Source organism: Leucopleurus acutus (genome assembly GCF_964270905.1).
Source record: "Leucopleurus acutus genome assembly, chromosome: 2".
NCBI classification, from domain to species: Eukaryota; Metazoa; Chordata; class Mammalia; order Artiodactyla; family Delphinidae; genus Leucopleurus; species Leucopleurus acutus.
In genome coordinates this window covers 186,337,117-186,363,843 of record NC_139143.1, presented here as the reverse complement: position 1 = coordinate 186,363,843, position 26,727 = coordinate 186,337,117, and the positions used below count along the sequence as shown (strand labels likewise).

The following is a 26,727-nucleotide window of genomic DNA, read 5'->3' as shown; positions in this document are numbered from 1 at the left end:
GGTGGGCCGAATACAGGGGTTCTCAGTGTCGGGGCTCTTGGGGAGATTGAGCGCCACCCCAGGGAGGCCTGCACACCATTTACACTGACTCTTAACGTTCTCTGAGGCCACCAATATACGTAACACATGGCCAGGTGGACCCACAGCTAGACCTGGACCATTTACATAAGACTGCTTCTCTCCCAGTCCTCATGCCCAGAGATCCCTAAAAGGAAGGGAAGAAAAAAAAAGACGGAAGAGCAGACCAAGTCCCCTCAGTGTGTTCACGAGACTGAATTTGAACAACTGCAAGGGTAGGAGAGGCAGGATTCGGTGGAGCACAGCTGAAAAGCAGTGCCAGGGAGGACTGGCCAACAGAGCGGAGGTCTACACCGACTGAATGGAGATTCCTGAAAAGCTCCGTTAATGCCTTCTGCAGAGTCAGGGTGGATGGGGCTTCATCCCAGCTGGTTGACTGGGTGAGGGGCCGGGCTAATATTGAAGGTCTTTGCATTGAAGAATTGAGAATTGACAGGACGTTTTTTTCCTACAAAGAATATAATTTGTTGTACTCTGAAGTGCTTTGGGCTCAACTTCACTAAATATCTCTAGAAAATTTGGAAAGCCAATCTAGAGAAGGCAGTGTTTTGATTCATATGATGTTATCTCCTCAGACTGATGAATGTCCAGTACATGTGGTTCGTGAAGAAAGAAAAAGCAGTTGAACTGAAAGATTAACGTTTAAAATTCTGCTGTGAAATGTCTTAAATTTCAGGAAGAATCTTCTTTGGACAATTTAGTTTAATGTCAGAACTTGTCTTCTAATTAAGAGTATTTTCGTGAATTTGTATCCAACACAGCTTAATGATTTAAAATATCCTTTGGGGGGACTTCCCTGGCAGTCCAGTGGTTTAGACTCCTCACTCCCACTGCAGGGGGCATGGGTTCGATCCCTGGTCAGGGAACTAAGATCCCGCATGCCAACCTGCATGCCCAGCTGTGCAGCCAAGAAAAAAAACAAAAGTCCTTTGGGTATTTTTCATCTAAGATTTTTTTTCCTGGTAGATGAGGACGGGCTTAGCTACTGAGTTTACAGCTGGCAGTGCTTTCCCAGTTCTTAGTTGTTCCCCGCGATGCTGTGAGGCTGCCTCATCCCTCTTGTGGGAGAGGCACCTGGAGAGCCTCAGCTTGCCCTGAAGGAGGCCAGGACCTTTTCACCACCCCACCCCTGCCCTGGGCACGGTGTAATGTGTAGAACGGTGGTTGTGGAGTGAGTGTGGCCCACCATCCCCAGGAGGTGCCTGGCTCGCTATCGCTGGGCGTTCGCTTTGTTAGCGGGCACCGTCCGGCAGGCCATCCTCTGATCGGTGGCGTTGGTGTGGATGACAGTTGGCCGAGGTAAGGAGCACTGCTGACCTGGGGACAAACCAAAGGTGGTTGACCCGTGTCGTATTGGAACTTTCCGACTTTCTGTTGAAAGAATTTACCCAAAGCTCTGTTTATTTTTTTACTTTTATTTTTTTTCAGCGACATGAAGTCAGGTTATTGACTTCAGATATTTCTTTATCTTACTCTGGAGCTTGTAAGTTTTCCATTGTTTAAAATGTTATACTGTTTTTCAAGCACATGGCTCTTTTTTTAAAATATTTATTTGGTTGCACTTGGGTGTTAGTTGTGGCAGGTGGGCTCTTTAGTTGCGGTACGCGGGCTTCTTAGTTGTGGCACGCAAACTCTTAGTTGTGGCATGCATGTGGGATCTAGTTCCCTGGCCAGGGATCGAACCCAGGCCCCCTGCATCGGGAGTGCGGAATCTTAACCACTAGAGGAGTCCCGAACCTGTGCATTTTAATGCTAGGGATACAAAGATGAATACAACGCAGGTCCTGATCTTCAGTGTTTTCCAAAGAGTAGAACCTGTGTCGCTGGTGGTATGGGGGTGGCTTTAGATGGTACAGGACATTGTTACCTAGAACCAGCCCATCAGATGTGCAGTTTCGTGGATATTATTGTTTAAGAAAAGATGAAAGTAGGTATTCTAGGATAAATAGGTGAAAAATATTTAAATTTTAAGTTCAGGTAATATTTCAATATGAACAAATTGTAAAGGGTAGTTTGGGGAACGCTGACCCACAGAGACAGTGCATCTAATGAAATCTCAGAGGATGAATTGATTAGTTCTGACTGAGGGAAACATAAGGACTTAATGATTAAAAAGTAAGCTTTAGTTTGATTTTCAACGGAGTCCAGATTAATCAGATTTTAATGAAAATCTGGGTTGTAATAAACACTGATTTTCAAAATAGTAGCATTACCTGAATAACTATTTTGTTTCACTGTGAAAAGATGCATTCTCTAGAATATTCATTGCAACATGAGAGTGAAATTGGAAATGACATGAATGTCTAACAGTAGGAAATAGGTTAAAATATTTTACACTGATAGAGAGGAATAGTATGCAGTCATTACAAATGGTGGCGTAGGTGTCTATTGACGTGGAAAGACATTCACGATATCTAGATAAGAAGAAAAATATGTGAGATTGAAAAACCACTAATGAAAAGCCCTAAAAGATGTACTACCGTGTTAACTAACAGTGGTTATCTTTTTAAGCTGCTGGGATTTCGACTAATTTTTTTTTAAACTCTTGGTATGCTCTAATTATGAGATGAACATAGGTACCTTTTTTTTTTTTAACAGAGAAAAGTTCAGTTTCCCATTTCATCTGTGTACAGAACAGTATAGCTTTTCTGATCCTGTTGTGATTTCTTCTCTTACAGGTGTGGAGGCACGGTTGGTGCTATTTTCACTTGTCCACTAGAAGTCATTAAGACGAGGTTGCAGTCTTCAAGATTAGCTCTTCGGACAGTCTATTATCCTCAGGTTCATCTGGGGACCATCAGCGGAGCTGGGATGGTGAGACCAACGTCAGTGACGCCTGGACTCTTACAGGTTCTGAAGTAAGTTCAGTGGCGGTTCCAACTCCTACCCCCAGCCCCCCGCCCCCACTGTCAATGCAGAATGTTTATCAGGCCCATCGGATGGAATGTTCTGTTTGTACAGGCTTTGTCCAAATTTAAGAATTAGGTTTCTGTACCAATACCTTTGAACTTTGACCTTGCTCTCTTGGCCTGAGGGCTCCCTGTGTGCACGTGATCAACGTCCAAGGACAGTTAAAGTAAACCTAGCAAAACAAACCCAACATCCATGTTTAAACTGTTGCATCAAAGTGTTGCTCTTGCCCCAAATCTTCTGAGGGCTAGCGAGAAGCTCTGAGGTGGTGGTGAAATTAAAATTTTTTAGATTACACAAGAGGAGGGTTGTGAATATTTTAAGAGGAAGTAATATGGAAATAAAATGTTGCAATTTTTTACTTTTTATTTGGAAATAATTTTACATTTATAGAAAAGCTGAAGTATATATTTAGTAAAATGGTCTTTAAAATTTTTGTTTCATACCTAGGCTATCTGCCTAATTTATTATTTTTACTGCATTAAAATATCTCATTTGTTTACAAAGTAGCTAAATATTCTTAGGTCAAATTTGGCTCATCAGTCTCTATGTGTAAGGCAAAATCAGTAACTCAGAAGAGCGCTTGGCAGTGTCTGCGTTTTAGCTTGGGGCCTTGTGCTTTAAAAGAGATGTTCAGTAAATGATAGTTGAATTTGACTACACTGATATTCAGAACTCTAGCACTGATCATTGGGAGAGCATGGGTTCAGGAGAGACACAGCTGTGTATGAGTGTGCATGTTTAATTGGGAAAGTGTTAGAAAAAGATGCAGTACAGTGGAAGTGCTCTGTCGTAATAACCACAACGCTTTGCACTTTGGGCAGAGTTCTGTCACATTTTAGATAAGGCAGAATGGATTGGAAAGCACTTAATTTATTTTTAGGTACGTTTTGTTTGTAAAGCCGACTTCTGAGTCACTCAGGCACCCATGCCAAACACACGTACGAGGGTGCGTCCAAGCTCGGGCAAGACTGGGCGGCAGGGCCAGCTGCCGAGGGCAAGGTCCCAAGTGGGAGAGTCAGAAACCCAACTTGGGAAAGAGGCGGCTGCTACCCAAGACTCGAGGAGAATCTTTTTTTTTTTTTTTTTTTTTTTAATTGAACGCTGAGAAATGTTGGGGAGGCACAAAAGGCAGAAAGTTAGGGGCAGGCACAGGGAAGGCGGAAGCACAGAGACGGGAGGCACACTTTTGCTCTCAGTAAGGAGAGAGACAAGCCCGTTTCCTCCAAAAACATGGCTCTGAAGACACCCCATCTCAGTTCGCCTTTTTATAAGTGTAGTCACTAGCAGTGTCTCAAATGACGCCTTTCTTCTGAGGAACTTAAGATGCTTTGGACCTAGTGAAACAAGTAATTTGCCAATTCTGCTAACATCCAAGGTGAACTTCCTCTTACATGCTTGCCAACAACGCATGACTAGTGGATTCATCTACTTACTGTAACTGGGAAACTCTTGCCCGGAAGTTGAGGGTGTCACCGGGGCCAAGCCCATAAGGTAAATAGGACTGCTTCTCTAGTTCAAGTGTTTCAGGATGCGTGTTCTGCGCCCCCAGTACCTCTGTCTCTCTATCTCCAATAAATCTCTCTCCATGTATGTTTTTCCCCAATTAGGACAATTGTTTACTAAAATGTAAACCAAAGGGGAAGAAGAACCTCTCCATCTTTTAAAACACATGAACAGTGCCCACACCGCACGCAAGACAACCCATTTTCCTAAGTGGTCTGGTGAGAGACCTTGCCCCCTGCTCCATCCTCAGGAGCAGCGGAGAAACTTCTGCCCAGATGCCTCCAAGGCCCATGCCCCACCCCCCAGTAAAAGCCAAAGCTACCTCCGGGGCCTGCCGGTCTCAGCACCCCTGTCACCCACCCCTCCCATTACTTCCCTGACTTCACCTCCTCGTATTTCCCCTCCCGAACCTTTCGGCTACATCAGCTTCCTCCTGTCCCTTTAAAAGACTGGGAACTCTGGAACATTCCACATCAGGGCCTTTCTACTGGACATTATCTGCATGGCTGGCCCTCAGTTGTCACCTTTGCGGGAAGGCCTTGCAGTGACCATGCTGTTGAAAACTGAGCCCTTCCATCACGCCCTGTGCCTCCTTCCTGCTTTATTTCTATCCACAGCACTCACCTCTATCCAACACACAGTGTAGTTTACTTATTTATATTGTTTCTTTTCTCTCCCTGCCCCCACCAGAACGGAAGTACCTCAGAGGCAGGGACTTCGGTTTGTTTTGACCCCCGAGGTACCCCCGAGCACTGAGAATGCCGCCTGTCACACAGCAAGAATTCAGGACAAACAGAACATGGCGCATCAGTAAGATACTGAATATAAAGAGCTTAACACACAGTCCTCCCCCCACTGTGTAAATAATAAATATTAGCTGCTATCATAATACACACTTTCTGTACTTTTGAAACGTAAGAATTATAACTGAGTTTCTTGGTAGCCAAGGCAAAAAGGGGACTCTCATACTACATAATTCTCATCTGGAGAAAGCACACTTGCTCTTCGGGGCAGATGTATGTCATTTCCTGTTAATCAGTTCTGAAAGCAGTCTGTTACCCAGTACTTACATCAGACAGTGTACCAGCATAAGCAGCATATCTTTTAGGATGCTTTAATGGAAGGTGACTGCTTTTCACTTTACCACCACCCTCCTGGCTCATCTGGCTCGTTGGACTGCTTTCTGATTCTTCCCCTTATCACCCCTAGGCTAGGGCAGAGCCAGCTCCTTATCCAGGAAATAGTAAACCAGGACAGAGATCCAGGCCTTTTCTCTATGCCACAAAGCCCATCAAGGTTGTCTGTTCACAGTTTTAGAAGCCATTGGGTTTATCAGATGATTATTCATTTAAAAGTAAGCTGCTTATTATTAGTCTTACTCTTCCAAGAAGCACTGCATTTATCTTTTTTTTTTTTTTTTACTTCTTTTTATTTATTTATTTAATTTATTTTTATTTTTGGCTGCGTTGGGTCTTGGTTGCTGCATGCAGGCTTTCTCCCGTTGCGGCAAGCAGGGGCTACTCTTCGTTGTGCTGTGCGGGCTTCCCTTGTTGCGGAGCACGGGCTCTAGGCACATGGGCTTCAGTAGTTGTGGCACGCGGGCTCAGTAGTTGTAGCTCACGGGCTCTAGAGTGCAGGTTCAGTAGTTGTGGCGCACGAGCTTAATTGCTCTGCGGCATGTGGGATCTTCCCGGACCAAGGCTCAAATCCGTGTCCCCTGCATTGGCAGGCGGATTCTTAACCACTGTGCCACCAGGGAAGCCCAAGAAGTACTGCATTTAAAGACTTAGCAGACAACAGAATTTGTGTACAGGAAGTTTATTTTTCAAAGTACAAATCAGTGTTTGCTTGTGTCTCGTGTTAGGTTAACCTATCAGAGAAAAAATATTCTCCAATGGAGCATCAATTACCTTTATGTTTTGAATATAGTTACTTAAAAAGAAAAAAGGCAGATGTTAAAACAATTAGGCTCTCAATATTAAATTTACCAAGGGGTAATTAATAATCCTTTTATTCAGGCATCTGCCTTAAAATGTCTTAGGACTTAGTCTTTTTTTTTTCCTAATCAGAACTCCTGTTCTTTAAACTACTTCAGGTTACTTTATTTTTGTTTTTTGAAGTACCTCTTTGAAAAGTAATATGTTAGTGAGGTCGTTTCTCTTTTTTTTTTTTGCGGTACGCGGGCCTCTCACTGCAGTGACCTCTCCAGCCGCGGAGCACAGGCTCCGGATGCGCAGGCTCAGCGGCCACGGCTCATGGGCCCAGCCGCTCCGCGGCACGCGGGATCCTCCCAGACCGGGGCACGAACCCGCGCCCCCTGCATCGGCAGGCGGACTCTCAACCACTGCACCACCAGGGAAGCCCCGTTTCTCTTTTAAACACTGATGGGTTCAGATGAGAGCTTTGTCCTGGATTGGTCTGTGGTATGCATAGTATGATCTAAAATAGTGAAGAGAATGAAACGCTCCAAACGAGACTCTAATTTCTTTCTGCATTTCTTTCCTAAATGAAAGTTTCTATGACTGTGGGAAAATTAGTCTGAGTCCTAACAAGCTGAGGAGTACCATTTATAGTAGGCACTTGATTGTTCCAGAAAAGTTTTGTAAACATCCAGCTAGGTTAGCAGTTTGAATTATGTAACAGATTTGACTTTTTGCCCACTGTTAATATGCGTAACTATGGAGACAGCCTTTCTGCAGTTCTTAAAAGGCCTGAGTCACTTGAGGACATGCGTTCCCTACTGCATTATAGATGAGCGGCTCCCAGCTCCCTGGAGCCAGAGATTCCCTTAATTGTGTGTAGGTGACCCCTGGGCCGGCTGCACGGTGAACATTCGTGGGGACCAAAGATGGAGTCTGAACTTTAAAAAATGTTGAATGTATTGACCGTTTGAAATCTTTTACGTGCTATACTATAAGGTGTAGGTCACTTCAGGGTGTTATTTGAGAGAAGTTTTGGTTGAGAGAGCCTGGCTTTTTAAAAGCCCAGTCCTGTTTTGAGAAAGAGTAACAGTAAAGTATTTAAAGTTGAAAACACTAAACTCTGATGCCTGTATTAAGGACCAAATGGCTTGGTTTTGGCCAGTGTGAAAATGCACTGAAACTCCGTGTCCTTCATTTGGAGTGTTAGGTTTACAGAAACCCACGAATTGTCTTTACCCCAACCCTTGTTTCATGGCTTTGTGGGCTACAAACATGAGTTCAGTATTTTTATAACCTATGACCTATAGCTTTTTTTTAAGAACTTTTTTTTTTAAATTATTTCTAACTTACAGAAAAGTTACAGGAACAGTACAAATAACTTGCTCATATACTCTACCTCAGGCCACTTGTCTTTAACATTTTGCCACATTTGCTTATTTGTTTTTGCTCTATATACATACAGGTTTTATTTTCTGAACCATTTGAAAATAGGTTACATTGCATTATGTCCCTTTACCCTTAATTCTTTAGCATTTATTTCCTACAAAAAGGATATTCTCTTAAAACCACAGTACAGTTTTCAAATTCAGGAAATTTAATACTGATGTACTGCTTTTTAACTACAGTCTATATTCCAGTTTTATCATTTATCTATTGTTAAGCGATTGATTTAGCACAAGGGTTAAATTTTGTTTTAAAACTCTGTTCCTACAAATATGTCTTCTGTTTTCAAGAACTTTTTCAGTGAGGCTTTCTGGGGTTTTTTTGTTTGTTTAACTGCTTTATTAAGATGTAATCTACATGCCATACAATGTGCCCACTTAGAGCACACAGTTCTCCTATTGTAGTATGTTCAGAGTTTTGTGCACCCATCACAACAATTCTAGAACGTTTTCATCCCCACTATAAGAGTCCCCTAACCTGTTTGCAGTCACTCCCCATCCCTAGGACCCCAGCCCTAGACAACCAACTGCTAATCTTCCTTCTGTCTATATAGATTTGTCTCATGGATATTTCATCTAAATGAAATCATACAGCATATGGCCTTTTGTGTCCAGCTCCTTTCACTTAACCTACTTTTTTTTTTTAAGATTTATTTATTATTATTATTTTTTTTTTTTGGCTGTGTCGGGTCTCAATTGTGGCACGCCAGATGTTTGTTGTAGTGTGCGGGCTTCTCTCTAGTTGTGGCTTGAGGGTTTTCTCTTGTCTAGTTGTGGCACGCAGGTTCCAGAGCATGTGGGCTCTGTAGTTTGTGTCATGCAGGCTCTCTAGTTGAGGCGCGCCAGCTCAGTAGTTGTGGCGCATGGGCTTAGTTGCCCCAGGACCTGAACAGATACTTGGACACTCACGTTCATAGTAGCCAAAAGGCAGAAGCAGCCCAAGGGTGAGCAACATGTGGGGCATCCATATAATGGACTTATAATTTAGCCTTAAAAAGAAGGAAATTCTGACACATGCTATAACATAGATGAACCTTAATGACACTGTGCTGAGTGAAAGAAGCCAGTCAGAAAAGGACAGATACTGTAGGATTCTACTTGTATGAGATCCCTAGAGCAGTCAAATTCATAGAGACAGAAAATAGAAGGGTGGTTGCCAGGGCTGGGGTGGGGGGATGGAGAGTTAGTGTTTACTGGGTATGGAATCTGTTTGAATTTTATTTTATTTTTTTAATACAGCAGGTTCTTATTAGTTATCCATTTTATACATATTAGTGTATACATCTCAATCCTAATCTCCCAATTCATCACACCCCCGCCACTTTCCTCCCTTGGTGTCTATACGTTTGTTCTCTACATCTATGTCTCAATTTCTGCCCTGCAAACCAGTTCATCTGTACCATTTTTCTAAGTTCCACATATATGCGTTAATATACGATATTGGTTTTTCTCTTTCTGACTTACTTCACTCTGTATGACAGTCTCTAGATCCATCCATGTCTCTACAGATGACCCAATTTCATTCCTTTTTATGGCTGAGTAATATTCCATTGTATGTATGTGCCACATCTTTATCCATTCATCTGTCGATGGACACTTAGGTTGCTTCCATGTCCTGGCTATTGTAAATAGTGCTGCAGTGAACACTGGGGTGCATGTGTGTTTTTCAATTATGGTTTTCTCTGGGTATATGCCCAGTAATGGGATTGCTGGGTCATATGGTAATTTTATTTTTAGTTTTTTAAGGAACCTCCATACTGTTCTCCATAATGGCTGTATCAATTTACATTCCCACCAACAGTGAAAGAGGGTTCCCTTTTCTCCACACCCTCTCCAGCATTTGTTTGTAGATTTTCTGATGATGCCCATTCTAACTGGTATGAGGTGATACCTCATTGTAGTTTTGATTTGCATTTCTCTAATAATTAGTGATGTTGAGCAGCTTTTCATGTGCTTCTTGGCCATCTGTACGTCGTCTTTGGAGAAAGGTCTGTTTAGGTCTTCTGCCCATTTTTTGATTGGGTTGTTTGTTTTTTTAATATTGAGCTGCATGAGCTGTTTATATATTTTGGAGATTAATCCTTTGTCTGTAATTTGCAAATATTTTCTCCCATTCTGAGGATTGTCCTTTCATCTTGTTTGTAGTTTCCTTTGCTATGCAAAAACTTATGTTTCTTTAGGACCCATTTGTTTTTTTTTTTGTTTTTATTTCCATTACTCTGGGAGGTGGATCAAAAAAGATCTTGCTGTGATTTATGTCAAAGACTGTTCTTCCTGTTTTCTTCTAAGAGTTTTATAGTGTCCAGTCTTACGTTTAGGTCTCTAATCCATTTTGAGTTTATTTTTGTGTATGGTGTTAGGGAGTGTTCTAGTTTCATTCTTTTACATGTGGCTGTCCAGTTTTCCCAGCACCACTTATTGAAGAGACTGTCTTTTCTCCATTGTATATCCTTGCCTTCTTTGATAGATTAGTTGACCACAGGTGCATGGGTTTATCTCTGGGCTTTCTATCCTGTTCCATTGATCTATATTTCTGTTTTTGTGCCAGTACCATATTGTCTTGATTACTGTAGCTTTGTAGTATAGTCTGAGGTCAGGGAGTCTGATTCCTCCAGGTCCATTTTTTTCCCTCAAGACCGCTTTGGCTATTTGGGGTCTTTCGTGTCTCCATACAAATTTTAAGATTTTTTGTTCTAGTTCTGTAAAAAATGCCATTGGTAATTTGACAGGGATTGCACTGAATCTGTAGACTGCTTTGGGTAGTATAGTCATTTTCACAATATTGATTCTTCCAATCCAAGAACATGGTATATCTCTCCATCTGTTGGTATCATCTTTAATTTCTTTCATCAGTGTCTTATAGTTTTCTGCATACAGGTATTTTGTCTCCCTAGGTAGGTTTATTCCTAGGTATTTTATTCTTTTTGTTGCAGTGGTAAATGGGAGTGTTTCCTTAATTTCTCCTTCAGATTTTTCATCATTAGTGTATAGGAATGCAAGAGATTTCTGTGCATTAATTTTCTATCCTGCAACTTTACCAAGTTCATTGATTAGCTCTAGTAGTTTTCGGGTGGCATCTTTAGGATTCTCTATGTTTAGTGTCATGTCATCTGCAAACAGTGACAGCTTTACTTCTTCTTTTCTAATTTGTATTCCTTTTTCTTCTCTGATTGCCGTGGCTAGGACTTCCAAAACTATGTTGGATAATAGTGGTGAGAGTGGACATCCTTGTCTTGTTCCTGATCTTAGAGGAAATGCTTTCAGCTTTTCACCATTGAGAATGATGTTTGCTGTGGGCTTGTCAAATATGGCCTTTATTATGTTGAGGTAGGTTTCCTCTATGCCCACTTTCTGGAGAGCTTTTATCATAAATGGGTGTTGAATTTTGTCAAAAGCTTTTTCTGCATCTATTGAGATGATCATATGGTTTTTCTTCAGTTTGTTAATATGGTATCTCACATTGATTGATTTGCATATATTGAATCCTTGCATCCCTGGGATAAGTCCCACTTGATCATGGTGTATGATCCTTTTAATGTGTTGTTGGATTCTGTTTGCTCGTATTTTGTTGAGGATTTTTGCATCTATATTCATCAGTGATTTTGGTCTGTAATTTTCTATTTTGTAGTATCTTTGTCTGGTTTTGGTATCAGGGTGATGGTGGCCTCATAGAATGAGTTTGGGAGTGTTCCTTCCTCTGCAATTTTTTGGAAGAGTTTGAGAAGGATCGGTGTTAGCTCTTCTCTAAATGTTTGATAGAATTTACCTGTGAAGCCATCTGGTCCTGGACTTTTGTTGGAAGATTTTTAATCACAGGTTCAATTTCATTACTTGTGATTGGTCTGTTCATACTTTCTATTTCTTCCTGGTTCAGTCTTGGAAGGTTATACCTTTCTAAGAATTTGTCCATTTCTTCCAGGTTGTCCATTTTATTGGCATAGAGTTGCTTGTAGTAGTCTCTTAGGATGCTTTGTATTTCTGTGGTGTATGTTGTAACTTCTTCTTTTTCATTTCTAATTTTATTGATTTGAGTCCTCTCCCTCTTTTTCTTGATGAGTCTGGCTAATGGTTTATCAATTTTGTTTATCTTCTCAGAACCAGCTTTTAGTTTTATTGATCTTTGCTATTGTTTTCTTTGTTTCTATTTCATTTATTTCTGCTCTGATCTTTATGATTTCTTTCCTTCTGCTAACTTTGGGTTTTGTTCTTTCTCTAGTTCCTTTAGGTGTAAGGTTAGATTGTTTATTTGAGATGTTTGTTGTTTCTTGAGGTAGGATTGCATTGCTATAAACTTCCCTCTTAGAACTGCTTTTAAAGCTGCATCCCATAGGTTTTGGATTGTTGTGTTTTCATTGTCATTTGTCTCTAGGTATTTTTTGATTTCCTCTTTGATTTCTTCAGTGATCTCGGTTATTTAGTAACATATTGTTTAGCCTCCATGTGTTTGTGTTTTTTACACTTTTTCCCCTGTAATTGATTTCTAATCTCATAGCACTGTGGTCAGAAAAGATGCTTGATGTGATTTCAATTTTCTTAAATTTACTGAGGCTTGATTTGTGACCCAAGATGTGATCTATCCTGGAGAATGTTCTGTGCGCACTTGAGAAGAAAGTGTAATCTGCTGTTTTTGGATGGAATGTCCTATAAATATCAATTAAATCTATCTGGTCTGTTGTGTCATTGAAAGCTTTTGTTTCCTTATTTATTTTCTGTTTGGGTGATCTGTCCGTTGGTGTAAGTGAGGTGTTAAAGTCCCCCACTATTATTGTGTTACTGTTGATTTCCTCTTTTATAGCTGTTAACAGTTGCCTTATGTATTGAGGTGCTCCTATGTTGGGTGCATATACATTTATAACTGTTATATCTTCTTCTTGGATTGACCCCTTGATCATTATGTAGGCATCCTTGTCTCTCGTAACATTCTTTATTTTAAAGTCTATTTTATCTGATATGAGTATTGCTATTCCAGCTTTCTTTTGATTTCCATTTGTGTGGAATATCTTTTTCCATCCCCTCACCTTCAGTCTGTATGTGTCCCTAGGTCTGAAGTGGGTCTCTTGTAGACAGTATATATATGGGTCTTGTTTTTGTATCCGTTCAGCAAGCCTGTGTCTTTTGGTTGGAGCATTTAATCCATTCACGTTTAAGGTAATTATCGATATGTATGTTCCTATTACCATTTTCTTAATTGTTTTGGGTTTGTTTTTGTAGGTCCTTTTCTTCTCTTGTGTTTCCCACTTAGAGAAGTTCCTTTAGTATTTGTTGTAGAGCTGGTTTGGTGGTGCTGGATTCTCTTAGCTTTTACTTGTCTGTAAAGCTTTTGATTTCTCCATCAAATCTGTATGAGATCCTTGCCGGGTAGAGTAATCTTGGTTGTAGGTAGGTTCTTCCCTTTCATCACTGTAAATATGTCATGCCACTCCCATCTGGCTTGTAGAGTTTCTGCTGAGAAATCAGCTGTTAACCTTACGGGAGTTCCCTTGTATGTTATTTGGCGTTTTTCCCTTGCTGCTTTCAATAATTTTTCTTTAATTTTTGCCAGTTTGATTACTATGTGTCTCAGCGTGTTTCTCCTTGGGTTTCTCCTGTATAGGACTCTCGGCGCTTCCTGGACTTGGGTGGCTATTTCCTTGCCCATGTTAGGGAAGTTTTCCTCTATAACCTCTTCAAATATTTTCTCCGGTTCTTTCTCTCTCTCTTCTCCTTCTGGGACCCCTATAATGTGAGTGTTGGTGTGTTTAATGTTGTCCCAGAGGTCTCTTAGGCTGTCTTTATTTCTTTTCATTCTTTTTTCTTTATTGTGTTCTGCAGCAGTGAGTTCCACCATTCTGTCTTCCAGGTCACTTATCCGTTCTTCTGCCTCAGTTATTCTGCTATTGATTCCTTCTGGTGTATTTTTCTTTTCAGTTATTGTATTGTTCATCTCTGTTTGTTTGTTCTTTAATTCTTTTAGGTCTCTGTTAAACATTTCTTGCATCTTCTCGATCTTTGCCTCCATTCTTTTTCCGAGGTCCTGGATCATCTTCACTATCATTATTCTGAATTCTTTTTCTGGAAGGTTGCCTATCTCCACTTCGTTTAGTTGTTTATCTGGGGTTTTATCTTGTTCCTTCATCTGGTACATAGCCCTCTGCCTTTTCATCTTGTCTGTCTTTCTCTGAATGTGGTTTTTGTTCCACAGGCTGCAGAATTGTAGTCCTTGCTTCTGCTGTCTGCCCTCTGGTGGATGAGGCCATCTCTGGAATCTGTTTGAGAAGATGAAAAAGTTCTGGAGATGGATGCTGGGATGGTTGTACAACAGTGTGAATGTGCTTATTGCCACTGAACTATACACTTAAAAATGGAAAATGGTAAAAAATTTATGTACCACAGTAAACAAGTTTTTAAAGAAAGAGCAGGCACAGTATTCTCTTTGAACCTGAGATACTCAGCGTTAGCTTTAAAGAGCAGTCATCGTCCCATGAAAGTTACTGGATTCTTCTGTTCCTCATTTCCCTGTTTAGGGCTCTCCTGTAATGGGTAAAGATCTAGAAGATAGGTTAGAAATAAGGAATAAATCCAAAAGAAATACCATCCGAAGAAATTTCTCAACCTGTTTCTCAGTGAATCTTGTCGTAACAAGGACATCATTTCCTGTATCAGACCCTTTGCTGCTCTCTGCCTTCCTGGGATGTCGGTGGGTAGTGCAAACCCTGAACACCTTGCTCCTGCCTGAACAAGGGAGATTTTGAAGCATGTTTTTTCACTGTAGTAATGAAAGCAGTATTCATCAGTCTTCTGATTTTGTATTGTAATATAATCAGATAAGACCCTGGGGTTTTGTAAACATTCTGTTCTTTATTCAGGGAGCTAATGTGAAGGCTGAACCCTTATCATTTTGCACAGGCCTTGCCTAAGGTTTTTAAAGATACATCTTTTCTCGTTATTCAGGTCGATCTTGGAGAAGGAAGGACCAAAGTCACTTTTTAGAGGCTTGGGTCCAAATTTGGTTGGAGTTGCACCATCAAGGTAAGCATTAATCCTTCAGCTAGCTCACTGCATACAGTATCTAATACCCTGAGTCCTTTCTTACTGGAGGGGCAATACCGCTAGATGTCTAGTTTCTTTTTCTGTGGGGGATTTGCCAAAGTGCATCTGACATATAGAAGTAGTGATAACTGTTGGCATGTCTTTCAGTGTGTGCGTGAGAAAGAGATTCTTAGTTATTGTATTCTTAAGTGGAGAATTATTCTGCTCCCGTCACGTGGTGTCTTCTCTGAGTGTTTGCTACTCTAAGGATGGCGTGTGGTCAGCAGCGTTGGCATCACCTAGGAGCTTGTTAAAACTGCACGATCTCAGACCACACCCCAGACCTGCATCAGAATTTGCATTCTGCCAAAACCCACAGGTGATTCATATGCACTTGGAAGCACTGATCTAAAGCAATTTTAAAGGCTTCCAAGCTTACTTTATTTAAAACATTCTTATTTGTGTTACAAGGTTTAATTCTCTTTAAAGCTTATTTGAATATATCAAGCTGCATTGTCCCAGTGCAGTAGCCCCTGGTCATGTGGGGCTACTTAAATCAATTAAAATTAAAAATTCAGTTCCTTGGTCTCACCAGCCACATTTCAAGTTACTTAGCATTCATATGTAGCTAGTGGCTCGTGCATTGGAGAACATAGGTATAGAACATTTCCATCTCTGCAGAAAGTTCTTTTCGACAGTGCTGATACAGAGGATAGGCGTGTGTGGATATGAAAGTGAATGTCTCTGCGTGTGTGTGTGTGTGTGTGTGTGTGTGTGTGTGTGTGTGTGTGTGTGCATAGCAGCTTATCTGTGAAAAGTAGGTAAGAAACTGCTTCTAGAAATTACCTCCTGGGAGGGGGAGCACAGTGACAAGGGTCACTTATGTGAATCCACATAGTACTTGAATAGACTTTAAGCAAAATTCATCTTTATAACAAAAATGAGAATTTTGTTTTATACAAAGTTAAGACTAAAAGCTTCTAGAATACTTGCATATCAGTGCTCCAGTTTATACGCAGATCTCCTGAGGATGTTGTAAAAATGCAGAAGTCCAAGAGGGAGGGGATATAGGTATACATATAGCTGATTTACTTCATTGTACAGCAGAAACTAACATAACATTGTAAAGCAATTATACGCCAATAAAAAAATGCAGATTCTTATTAAATCCTTTTGTTCCTTTGGAATTCTGTAGCTTATGTGTATAATCTATTGAAAATATAGAGGTTATATGAGGTATGCATTGTTAAGAGAAGGCAAACATACTGCATATATGTAGTAAATTTTTAAAATGGAGTCAGATCTACTTGTGGACAGTGCTAATTTGGTAACACCTGTCAATCTGATATAGAGTCCTGGCCACCACACCCATTTAGAACAGTTGGGACCTAGAAAAAAACGAAAGACTGTTCTATAACACATTCATGATATGTAGTCAGGATCCTAAGTTGAAAAATACATTCTATAATTGATCCATGGGCCAGCTGAAAAAAAGCATTTTCCCCGACATTGCTGGTGAAGAAGCAGGGAAAATCACAGCCAGGCTCTGCTCTCCAGCCCCAACAGGAGAGGAGACAGAAGCGGGGAAGCAGACAGAGGCAGAGAAGACCGGAGAGCCAAGGTGGGGCACCCGCCACCCCCAGCAGTCCCTTTTTGGGGCTGAGAGCACATCAGTGGAGGGTGCACTTGATGAAAACACGTGTGCCACCGTACATGTTCCTATGTGATCCTGAGTCATCAGGAAAAAAGTTCACAGTACATCTGACATACTCATTTTGGTGTAAGGCAGGACAAGTGTGGTATGTTTTAGAAATGTATTATAAATTTTAACAGTTGTGGTATATGTTGGTGCTTAAAAGGATTGGCATTCATCCAGGATGAAGACTGTAAACGGACTTTGTATGTATATTACCAAAACCTCATTTTCCTCAGTTGTTTTGGGCACTCCTGTCATCATTGAGTACTTTCTGGAGGGCCAATCAGGAGCTTCCTGAAGATGCCTGCAACAAGTTTTGGTTTTTAGCACAGATAAGGTCAAGCTTTCGGTTACGTGTTAACTTCTTTCCCATATTGCTAAATTTTTCAGGGGTTGTGGAAGGACATACATATTATATAGCGTCGAACCAATGTCTTGATAGCATTCTCTCTTTGTTCTAACAGGGCTGTGTACTTTGCATGCTACTCCAAAGCCAAAGAGCAGTTCAATGGCATTTTCGTGCCTAATAGCAATACTGTGCACATTTTCTCAGCTGGCTCTGCAGGTATGTTACCGTAGTGAGTGGAGATGAGTTGCTCACTTTCCTAAAGCATGTGTTGTACCAAACAGCTTTCTCCAGGATTTAGAAATTAGGTCTCTGCTTCTTTTGCATCTAAAATCATTTTCCTAAAGCTTTATGTTAGAAGTGATAAAACATGAGTGTTTGAGAGCAGTTTGTAACTTGCTTCCGTTTCCTTTTACCCTGAAGCTTTTTATTCTCCCTCAAAATTGACATGTTCTCATGCATGCTACTGGTTAGTGTGATGTATCTTTTAAAGGAATATTAATGTGTTTTCATGCCTTTTTATTACATTATTTTCTAAAGTTCGAGCTGCTTTTTCTGTGGCTCCCGACGGTGTCTAGCCTACCCTGAGTACAGTTGGCACTTCTGTCCTTAACAGTTGGATTCTATGATGAGGGCTCAGGGCTTGTAGCGGGATTCTTGCAGTAGGATCAGTGATAGATTAGGTAGCTTCTGTTCTTTTTTGAGGGAATCATTCCACCTACCATGGAAAATTCACAAAAGGATTTTTTCCCCAGGAAATACTTGGCAAAAACATGGACATGTAGATTGCTGAGAGAAGACTGTGTCTTTTTCGATGTAAATTTTATGTCTATTTAAATAGAAGGGTGTTTTAGAGAATTAAATTGGCATTTTATGAAAACTTTCTACCTTCCAAGTTGTACATATCAGTCTTGTCCCTGTTACTCCAAATAAAAGTATTAGTAATCAATCCATCTGAGTAGTTACGGATAGTAATTTCTGGACCCCAAATGGGAAATGACATTAGCAGAGCTGCTTCACAACAAGAAAGGTGTTTTACAGAATACGGAGCCTGAGAGGAGTGCGTGGGGTTCAGAGGAGGCCAGGCTTCACTGCCAAGGCCGATAGGGAGTTAGCCATACGCGAAAGGCTGTGCCCCAGTTTTGTAACTTTTGCAAAATTAACATAGAGGAACCTTGGTAAATAAAACAGACCTGGAGGGAGATTTTTTTTTTTTAATGAAGTCTTTAATTTGCTGTTTTAAGGAGCTAATGTTGCTGTTATTGTTTTTTGTTTTGTTTTTTTTCCTCCTTCCTGGTAACATTCAGTTTTTTGGGTTTTTTTTATAATTCTAGTATAGTTGATTTACAAAGTTTTGTTTCAGGTGTACAGCAGAGTGATTAGTTTCTTATGTATATACACACACACATATATATTCTTTTTCAGTTTCTTTTCCATTATGGTTTATTATAAGATATTGAATATAGTTCCCTGTGCTGTACAGTAGGTCCTTGTTGTTCATCTGTGGAGGGAGATTTTTAAACCACTATCTAGGGTCCTATTATCTAATCAATCTACTTAGGCTGTGGAGGGGATGAGGTATTCCAGAGGACTCACTGCGTGTCAGGTCAATACTGCTTTTTTGGTTGGCCTGGAATGATTAACAATATTAAGATGGAGAAGACTTACTTTAAAAATGGTTACTATAGGCAGATCAGTCTTAAAACTTTGATTTCCTAAAATGGTCAGGTATTAAAATGTTGAAGTTTGGATTCAGGTAAATGGAGATTTAGTTTCTTCTATTTTAAGTTATATATCAGGTACCCTTTTGGATAAGATCAGCAACTTTTTAAAACAATTTATTTCTGAACCTGAACCTTTCAATTGAGTTTTAGAATAGTTTCGTATATATTTACCAATGGAACCACACTAACAGGAATATCAACAGCACCACCTAGCGGCTGAATGGACTAGACAGGGCTCTAGAAAATAGATATATGTTAGGTCCTACATACCAGTAGATGTTACATTTTAGGGGACTATAGCTTCCATCTGTAGTATGGAAATATAACTGCTTCCTACCATCCGTTTTTATTATTAAGCCATTGAAAGCCTGATTTCAAAGTTTATCACATGGAATAGACAGCTTTAATAAGCATTGACTCTGTTCACTGATAACATTTTCTATTCTTTTTTTCTTCCAGCTTTTGTCACAAATTCCTTAATGAATCCTATATGGATGGTTAAAACCCGGATGCAGCTAGAACGGAAGTAAGTTGTTAATTGTTCCTTCCTTAATATAAGAATTCTTAGGGCTTTTTTCTTCCACCAGTTCCAGCTGTGGAGTGAGATCGTCCTTAGCCATCCCCATCCTTGTTTTGTCTGAATATAAGCATATGTAGAAACCCCTTTTGTCTTGAGGTTGATACTGCCAAGCCTTGTGGGGAGACAAAGGCCAACAGAAATAACACACAAGGGGGTGTCGAAGTTCGCTCAGTTGTGGCCCCTGATCTACAGGGTAGTCGGTGGGTCTCTGCTCCTGGATGACCCCACCGCCCCCAAGTTGGAGTGCTGCGGGCTCTCCTCCAGGTGGCCTCTCTTTCAAGTGGGAAGATGCCAGGAAGGACAGAACAGCAAATGCCCCTGGTCTCAGAAGGGGCATTCTAATCTCCAAGGCCCTCAGATATCCGAGATTCCTGTGCTGAAACTAGCCAGGGATTCTTGGGATTTTTTCGTGCTGTGGGTTCTCTTGGCAGTCTCTGGTGAAGGCTGCAGGTGCTTTTTAGAACAATATTTTTAAAAGCAGTGAAAACCAATTATTGAAATACAATTATCAGTGGGTTTTTTTAATTGCAATATAGTAATATAATTCTTTAACACATTAAATAACAAGATCAAAGAGCAGCCCCATAACTACTGTAATTTCAAGTTAGTGAAGACGGTAAACGATGCTTTGTGATAGGATTCTAAGAGCCCTTCTGTTACTAGGTTGCCTAGAAACGTTGTGTGGGGCGCCGGAAACTTCCAGCTAGTCCAGTCTAACCTTAAGCTACCCAGTAAAGAAAGCAGGGGAGAGAGCGAGCAAGTGCGCCCCCTGGAAGTGGAGCTGGGGTCTGCCTTAGCTTGTTTTTTCTCTTCAGTGACCCCCATAGCCTCTGAATTGGTCTTTGATTCTGTGTTTCCCCTAATCCATTCTGTCTGAAAGAACCTTCTAAAATGCATCAGGTCTAATCATTTTGAATAGATTGCTTGCTCAGAATCCTTCGATGAATGTCAGTTACTCTCAGGGTCAAATCCTCACTCCTCAGCTTAACATTCAAGGTCCTTTGCGATTTTCTAAAAATGTCATGTGCTCTCATGCTTCCATCTCCCTGAATCTGCCGTCCCCTCACCAGGAATCCCGTTTCCCCTTCTTGTCCCTCAAGAACACCTTGTCCTGCAAGCTGCAGACCAGTGTCCTCTCCTGGAAACCTTTGGCAATCGCTCCCAGTTCCAGGTGTGCATACAGTGTCCTAATGTCACTTCTGTTTAGCAGCGGATAAATGCATGAGTCAGCTGAGAGCCTTCCTTTATACGCATTCTTTTAAATCTGGCTGGAAATGACCTGTGCTTAGGACATTTGAAAGCCGTGTTTGTGTGGGCTCTGTTAACATAGCCCTCAACAATGAGTATTTGTTGCATGCTTCCTGTGCAACTAGTCACAGCAGAAACAGCAGGGAATAAGACATGGGCCTTGCCTTCCAGAAGCTCACAGCTTCACAGAAAATAAAGAGAATTCTAGGCTGGTGGGATAAGAGGCCTGAGGTGCTCCAGGACCCTGGAGGGTCCTTAATGCAGTCTGGGCAGGACGTGCAGCCAGGGAGGGGCTCTTGTGGCATCCACCCTCCCATCTACAGGATAGCCGGTGGGCAGCGGCAGGTGTGAAGGTGCCTCAGGCAGGGAATCTGCTGTGCAGAAAATCTGAAGGCAAGAAAGCATTGTTCATTCCGAGCAGCAGAAAGAAGGGGTGTGTCCTGCATGCAGATATGCTGGAGAAGGAGGGAGGTGCAGGGAGATAAGACGGGAGAAGCCAAAAGAGAGGGCCACATCCTTAAAAGCCCTGGGGAGGGATGGGCATTTGGACGCGGCTTTATTTTGAGGCAGCAGTGGTTCAGGGGGCCTGTCTGTCCTCCGTTAGAGGATATTTGGCAATGTCTGGAGATGTCTTTCTCTCTCACGACTTAGGTGGCATCTAGTGGGTGGAGGCCAGGTCTGCTGCTAGATATTCTACAACGCATAGGCCCGCCCCCAGCGGAGAATTACCTGGCCCCAAATACCTATAGTGCCATGGTCAAGGAGCCCTGTCCGAGAGGGTGTTAAGCAGGGGAGCGAGGTGCTTGGCGTTTGTGTCACAAAGGTCACACCAGGTAGGGGGTGGGGCTGGGGGGCCCAGGACACTGGTCTGCTGCCCCACAGGGGGCCTCCCACGTGCGCCCAGTGTGAACACTGTCCAGTCCTGGGATTCTGTTTGTATCCCGGCGGTTTATGAAAACTTCTGTCGTGGGGTAGGAGCATCCAAGCCGAAGGCTTTTTAGTTATTGTAGAGTCTATTCTGTTTATAATTTTACAAATGTAGAAATAATGGAATCAAAATACACCCTTTGGAGACTAGAACGATAAGAAAGAATACTCACGCTCACCACCCTGTCGGAATGTTGGGGAGTTTTTCCTTCAGTATTTTCTTAAAGCGTATGTGTACAGTAATCGCAATTATACTTTACGTGTAATTTTGTCCAGCACTTCCCCACATCTGACTGCCTTCACAACTGTTTTAATCTAGTATATGTACCACGGTTTACGTATCTGTCCCCATGTGTAGACGTTGGGATTGTTTTGATTCTGTTGCAGTCGTATTTTCCTCTGTGATGAACACCTTCCATATAGCTCTTTCCAAAAGTAGATCGAAGACCCTGAGCACGAGTCTGTGACCCAGTACAGGTGCATGTCCCATCCTGTGGGCCTGTCGGGTGTCCCGGCTGATGGGCCTGGCCTCACAGCAGGCCGGGCTCAGCCAACCACAGACCAGGGAAGACTGTGGCACCCACCATGCAATTTCTCTTTAGCTAATCTTTGTGACTCGGTGCAGCAGGCAGGCTCCTGAGCGTGGTGTCGTAACGGCCTCTCGTTGGTCTCCTTTGTGCAGAGTGAGAGGCTCCAAGCAGATGAACACGCTCCAGTGTGCTCGCTATGTTTACCAGACGGAAGGCATTCGTGGTTTCTACAGGGGACTAACTGCCTCGTACGCTGGAATTTCAGAAACCATCATCTGTTTTGCTATTTATGAAAATTTGAAGAAGTATCTGAAAGAAGCCCCCTTAGCCTCTTCTACAAATGGGACTGAGAAAAACTCCACAAACTTTTTTGGACTTATGGCAGCTGCTGCTCTTTCCAAGGGCTGTGCTTCCTGTGTCGCTTACCCCCATGGTAGGTTTTGCTTTTCCTTCCGGAGCAGGAAAGTAGCCATCAGTTTGTGTCAGTGTATCCAGACCTCCGTAGCTCAGGTGGACGTGCAAGCACCTGCAGGTGACAGGGTAGCTGAGCCCAGCTCGGCTGGCTTCAGCTCACGTATGCAGCTCACACGGGCAGTGGGAGCTCCGCTTTACTTGGCTGCGGCAGATTGTGGCCAAAACTCGGCTGTGTGGAATGTGGGCCCTGGGTTGTGGAACTTCTGATGTTTCCAAAGAAGCCAAAAATCTGGATTTTATTTAAAATTCCTCAATTTAAAAAAATGATGTAGGAGCCAAGCTTTAAAAAAAATTTCAGCTTCCATTTTGAATGGAGTGCTGAGGAAAACTACTTTGGGTAAGTTTACTTTTTAAGGAATTAATAATAGACCTAATGTTCTACTGAACTACTTTTAAAAGAAAAAAAAAAACAGCTTATTTTATTGTGCCATGAAAAACAAGTTTTGTTTTCAAACACCCGCTGCACTGTCAGCTGTGACAAATGCACATGGTCAACTTCTCACAGGTCATTGAGTCCCCGTCATGTGCTGGGGCACCGGGCAGCCCCACGGGCTTGCAGAGAGGGGGTTGGATGCTTCCCGGGTCACGTGCCCTGAAGTCCGCTTGATAGGCAGTCACAGGTGTCATGCTGTGGGTGCCAGGGTGAGGCAGGGCCAGGTGGGCAAGGGTATGAAAAAGGAGGAGGCTGGACGGAGTGGAGAAGGATCCTGGTAGGAGGAGAAAGTTGGGGAGTACATGGAAAGAAAGTTTTGTTGGAGATGTCACCATACGTGATACAAATACACCTCCAGGGAAATGACAGTGTTTACTTCATTGAGAGTAGAAAACTGTAAACTATCTTAAAATTGAGTCCCATTCAAACTAAGCTTATTTTTTAAACCCCTAGAAGTTATTTGGTACTTTTGTATGTATACATCAGTCTTGGGACAATTGACCAATTCCCTAATTGACCAATTCCCAGAGTTAGAAAATGTTCTGAAAAGAACTTTTCATGGTCTCTCTGTGACTACCCCAACCAAATAGAGCTGAGATGGCAAAGAGCCATAGCTGTACGTTAACGTTTATAAAGCTGTGTGCTTCGCGTTCTCTGCACATGTTGCTTGGAAGTACAGTTCATCTGTAGCCTGAAATGTGTGTTTCTCTCTGCAGAAGTCATAAGGACACGGCTCCGGGAGGAGGGCACCAAGTACAAGTCTTTTGTCCAGACTGCTCGGCTGGTCTTCCGGGAAGAAGGCTACCTGGCCTTTTATAGAGGACTCTTTGCCCAGCTCATCCGGCAGATACCAAATACTGCCATTGTGTTGTCTACCTATGAGTTAATTGTGTACCTGTTAGAAGACCATGCTCAGTAACAGACCATAAAATTGTGGTCTAGAAGAATAAAACTGAGAAACTCTAGAGAATTTTTTTTTCCATTGATGTGTAGAATGTTTGAGACCGAAACAGGAAAGGCCGTAGAATATCTGGCTTGTGTCACCTGTTGGACATTTCCTTTTGGATTCATGCTTTCTGGAAGGTTTATTTTCATTAACGTTAACAGTTAATTATAACTTTCGGTTGTTTTTGTTTTGTTTTGTTTTAACTTAAGAGAATTCAGGATAAAGCAGCCAGTAAATTAAATCATGGTATTTAAGTATAAATTTGTTTTGTGTCCTCTTTTATGTCCGCCCATAGGGTAAACTGTAGCTAAGGACTTCAGTGAAGCATAAGCCTAGAAACGCAGAGAAAAACTATCAAGTCAAGGTACAGTTGTTTTCTAGTCTGACTAAGATCCTGCACTGCGAGACCGGTAGGAAGCGCCACATCTTGATGACACAGGGCAGACCAGGACAGACTCCCCAGCTAGTCTCCAGAAACCTCCCACAGATTGATCATTTAAGCTCTCCGGCTGCTGAGTTTAAAAAAATAAGTACAGCTTCCTGACACTAAATATTTTAAACTATAAACCTTTTCCAGAAGTTATCCTCTATCCCCAGTTTTAACCAAAGGCAAGAGTTTTATTTTGTTTGTTTTGCGTTACGCGGGCCTCTCACTGTCGTGGCCTCTCCCGTTGCGGAGCACAGGCTCAGCCGCTCCACGGCATGTGGGATCCTCCCGGACCGGGACACGAACCCGTGTCCCCTGCATCGGCAGGCGGACTCTCAACCACTGCGCCACCAGGGAAGCCCAAAGGCAAGAGTTTTAAAGAATGGTTTACCAATTACCTTGGCCCTGGATGTACTTGCCCCAGTTCAGCCTAGTCAAGCCCAGGTCCCTTGTGAGAGTGTCAGAGGGCAGCCTCCCGAGTCAGCTGTAAGTGTGGAACGTGGCGCATCTGCAGCCCTGTTCTCGGGGCTCCACCACTGGAGAAGAGGGGCAGGGAGCACGGTTGACTGCCCACCCCTAGGGGAGTGCTCTTTTATTCTGACAGGAGGCATTGGTGTTGTTTAAATACCCTAGAATTTAAGGTTAAAAAGTTAAAATCCTAGAAATGAGAAATCACCAGAGTTTTAAACCCCCCCTCATTTTTAAAGGAAATTTAATAAAGGACAGAAAGATAATAAGACAGAAGGCAGGTTAAGATAGATGGTCTTCCCATGAACTCTTCCACTGGAATTTGCATATACTGTACATTAAGGTTATTTTTCAATCTGAATATCTAGAAAGATACTTGATTCTAATCACTGATGCACTGTCACATCAGATTCAGTGGCAGGTACTCTGGTAGGAATGAGAAGAGGTTATTTTCAAATTGAAATACAATTGAGTTTAATTCTCTTCACCTTTGGTCATAAAGGAGGTTGGTTGGTGTTTTTGAACCCTCTAGCATAATTTGCTACAACTGTCAACACTAAATGGAAGTCAAAATAAATGACTTTAGTCAAACTTCAGTGATTCTACAATGCGTGACAGCAAAGATATTTCTATTCCAGAAGCTCATTTTAACTGGTTAATAGTGACACTTAGCACCACCTTCCTATTTTAATGTTCATACGAAAGCCTGAATTTTTCCTCAAGATTTTATCTAATATGAAGGTCAAAAGTTAGGTTGCTTAATATTCACTAGTTGGGTATGAGAATTATTTGGAAATAATTTTCACTTATACATTCTTGAGGTAATAAGTTTGACATTAAGCTGGTATAATTTAGTTCTCTGCTTCTGCACCAGGGCATTGAAATGAAAGAAACGTTGAGTACCAGAAGTAGGAAGAGAACAAGCAGGAAGAAAGTGATGCTTCCTCTATAAAGGGGCTTACTGGATTTTAAAGTGGCATATATCACTGAGCTGTTAATGGAAAAATCCCATGATTGATTTCTCTCTTTTCCACAAGCTTAGTCACTGACATTTCACCATTTTTCAGTAGTCATACGTATAAGACTTTTTAAACCCTCGTTGCTTATCCATGTGTGCCATGCACTGTGCAAGGTGTTACTTACTTTCTCATTTAAATTAATTCTGACAAACTTGTGAGGCACGTATTACCATCATGCACATTTTACAAATGAGAGAGGCTCTGAGGCTTGCCTGGCTCGCCGGAGATAAGTAGTAAACTGGACCAATCATGGGTCTGTGCTGCTTGCTGAGTAGATGAATGTAAGGTGGAAGGGGCATCCGAGCCTACGCAATGATCTGACTCTGAAGCTAAGGTACAGCAAACCATTCCATTCAATTCACTTAAGGCTTACGATTCCACCCCAGTCAAGGTGAGCTTCTAGCCATGCCCAGGACAGAACTGTTGGGTGCATTCTTTGTCCACATAGATCACAGAGCCCTTCCTTTGAGTGGGACGTTCTGCAGACAATCTTCCTTGGAAACAGAATGGTGCTTAAATACGACGCCTCACATTTTGAAGGGAAGCTTCACTGCTATTCATTCATTTGTGGTGAAAGCAGAAATGAAGCAAAGGAAAGCCTCTACTCTGACACTTAACTTACAAGAAAGTGGAGCGTGCAGGCAGACTCTCATCACTGCCCAGGCTTCGTGCCCTGCTCCCTTGTCTGCAGTTCCTGGTGAAGGCACAGGACTAGGATGTGGGACAGATTAACCAGCAACAGGAAACAGGAAACATTTGCTGCTAAATCACCCATCACTGCCCAGGACGGTAAGGATTCTAATGTTGACCTCAAAAAACACGAATAGTTGTGAAACACTGAAATAGATATTGCGGAATTAAATACAAATATTCCCAACTTGAGCTTCTTTTTTTTTTAAGTTATAAAAGTAATTTAGCACAAACCAATAATACTAAAACACTTTCATGAAGTGAATCTTCATCCCCCCCGAGGTAGCTATTTGCAGTTCAGTGTTAACCATCGTCTGTTCCAATAAACATACACATATTATAGGAGTTTATTC

At 41.8% G+C, this 26,727-nt stretch overlaps 1 protein-coding gene across 1 annotated transcript in view; it reads left to right on the top strand.

The window, feature by feature from the left end:
• The window catches only part of SLC25A33 (solute carrier family 25 member 33), a 30,479-nt gene extending 6,467 nt beyond the window's left edge, over positions 1 to 24,012 (top strand). Inside the window, exons 2-7 of the mRNA XM_082865471.1 lie at positions 2,757 to 2,936; positions 14,789 to 14,866; positions 17,027 to 17,127; positions 19,092 to 19,158; positions 22,070 to 22,350; positions 23,541 to 24,012. Of these exons, the coding sequence (XP_082721597.1) occupies positions 2,757 to 2,936; positions 14,789 to 14,866; positions 17,027 to 17,127; positions 19,092 to 19,158; positions 22,070 to 22,350; positions 23,541 to 23,743 (910 nt within the window). The 3' untranslated portion in view covers positions 23,744 to 24,012. The remainder of the gene's footprint in view (positions 1 to 2,756; positions 2,937 to 14,788; positions 14,867 to 17,026; positions 17,128 to 19,091; positions 19,159 to 22,069; positions 22,351 to 23,540) is intronic.
• Positions 24,013 to 26,727: the final 2,715 nt, after the last annotated feature.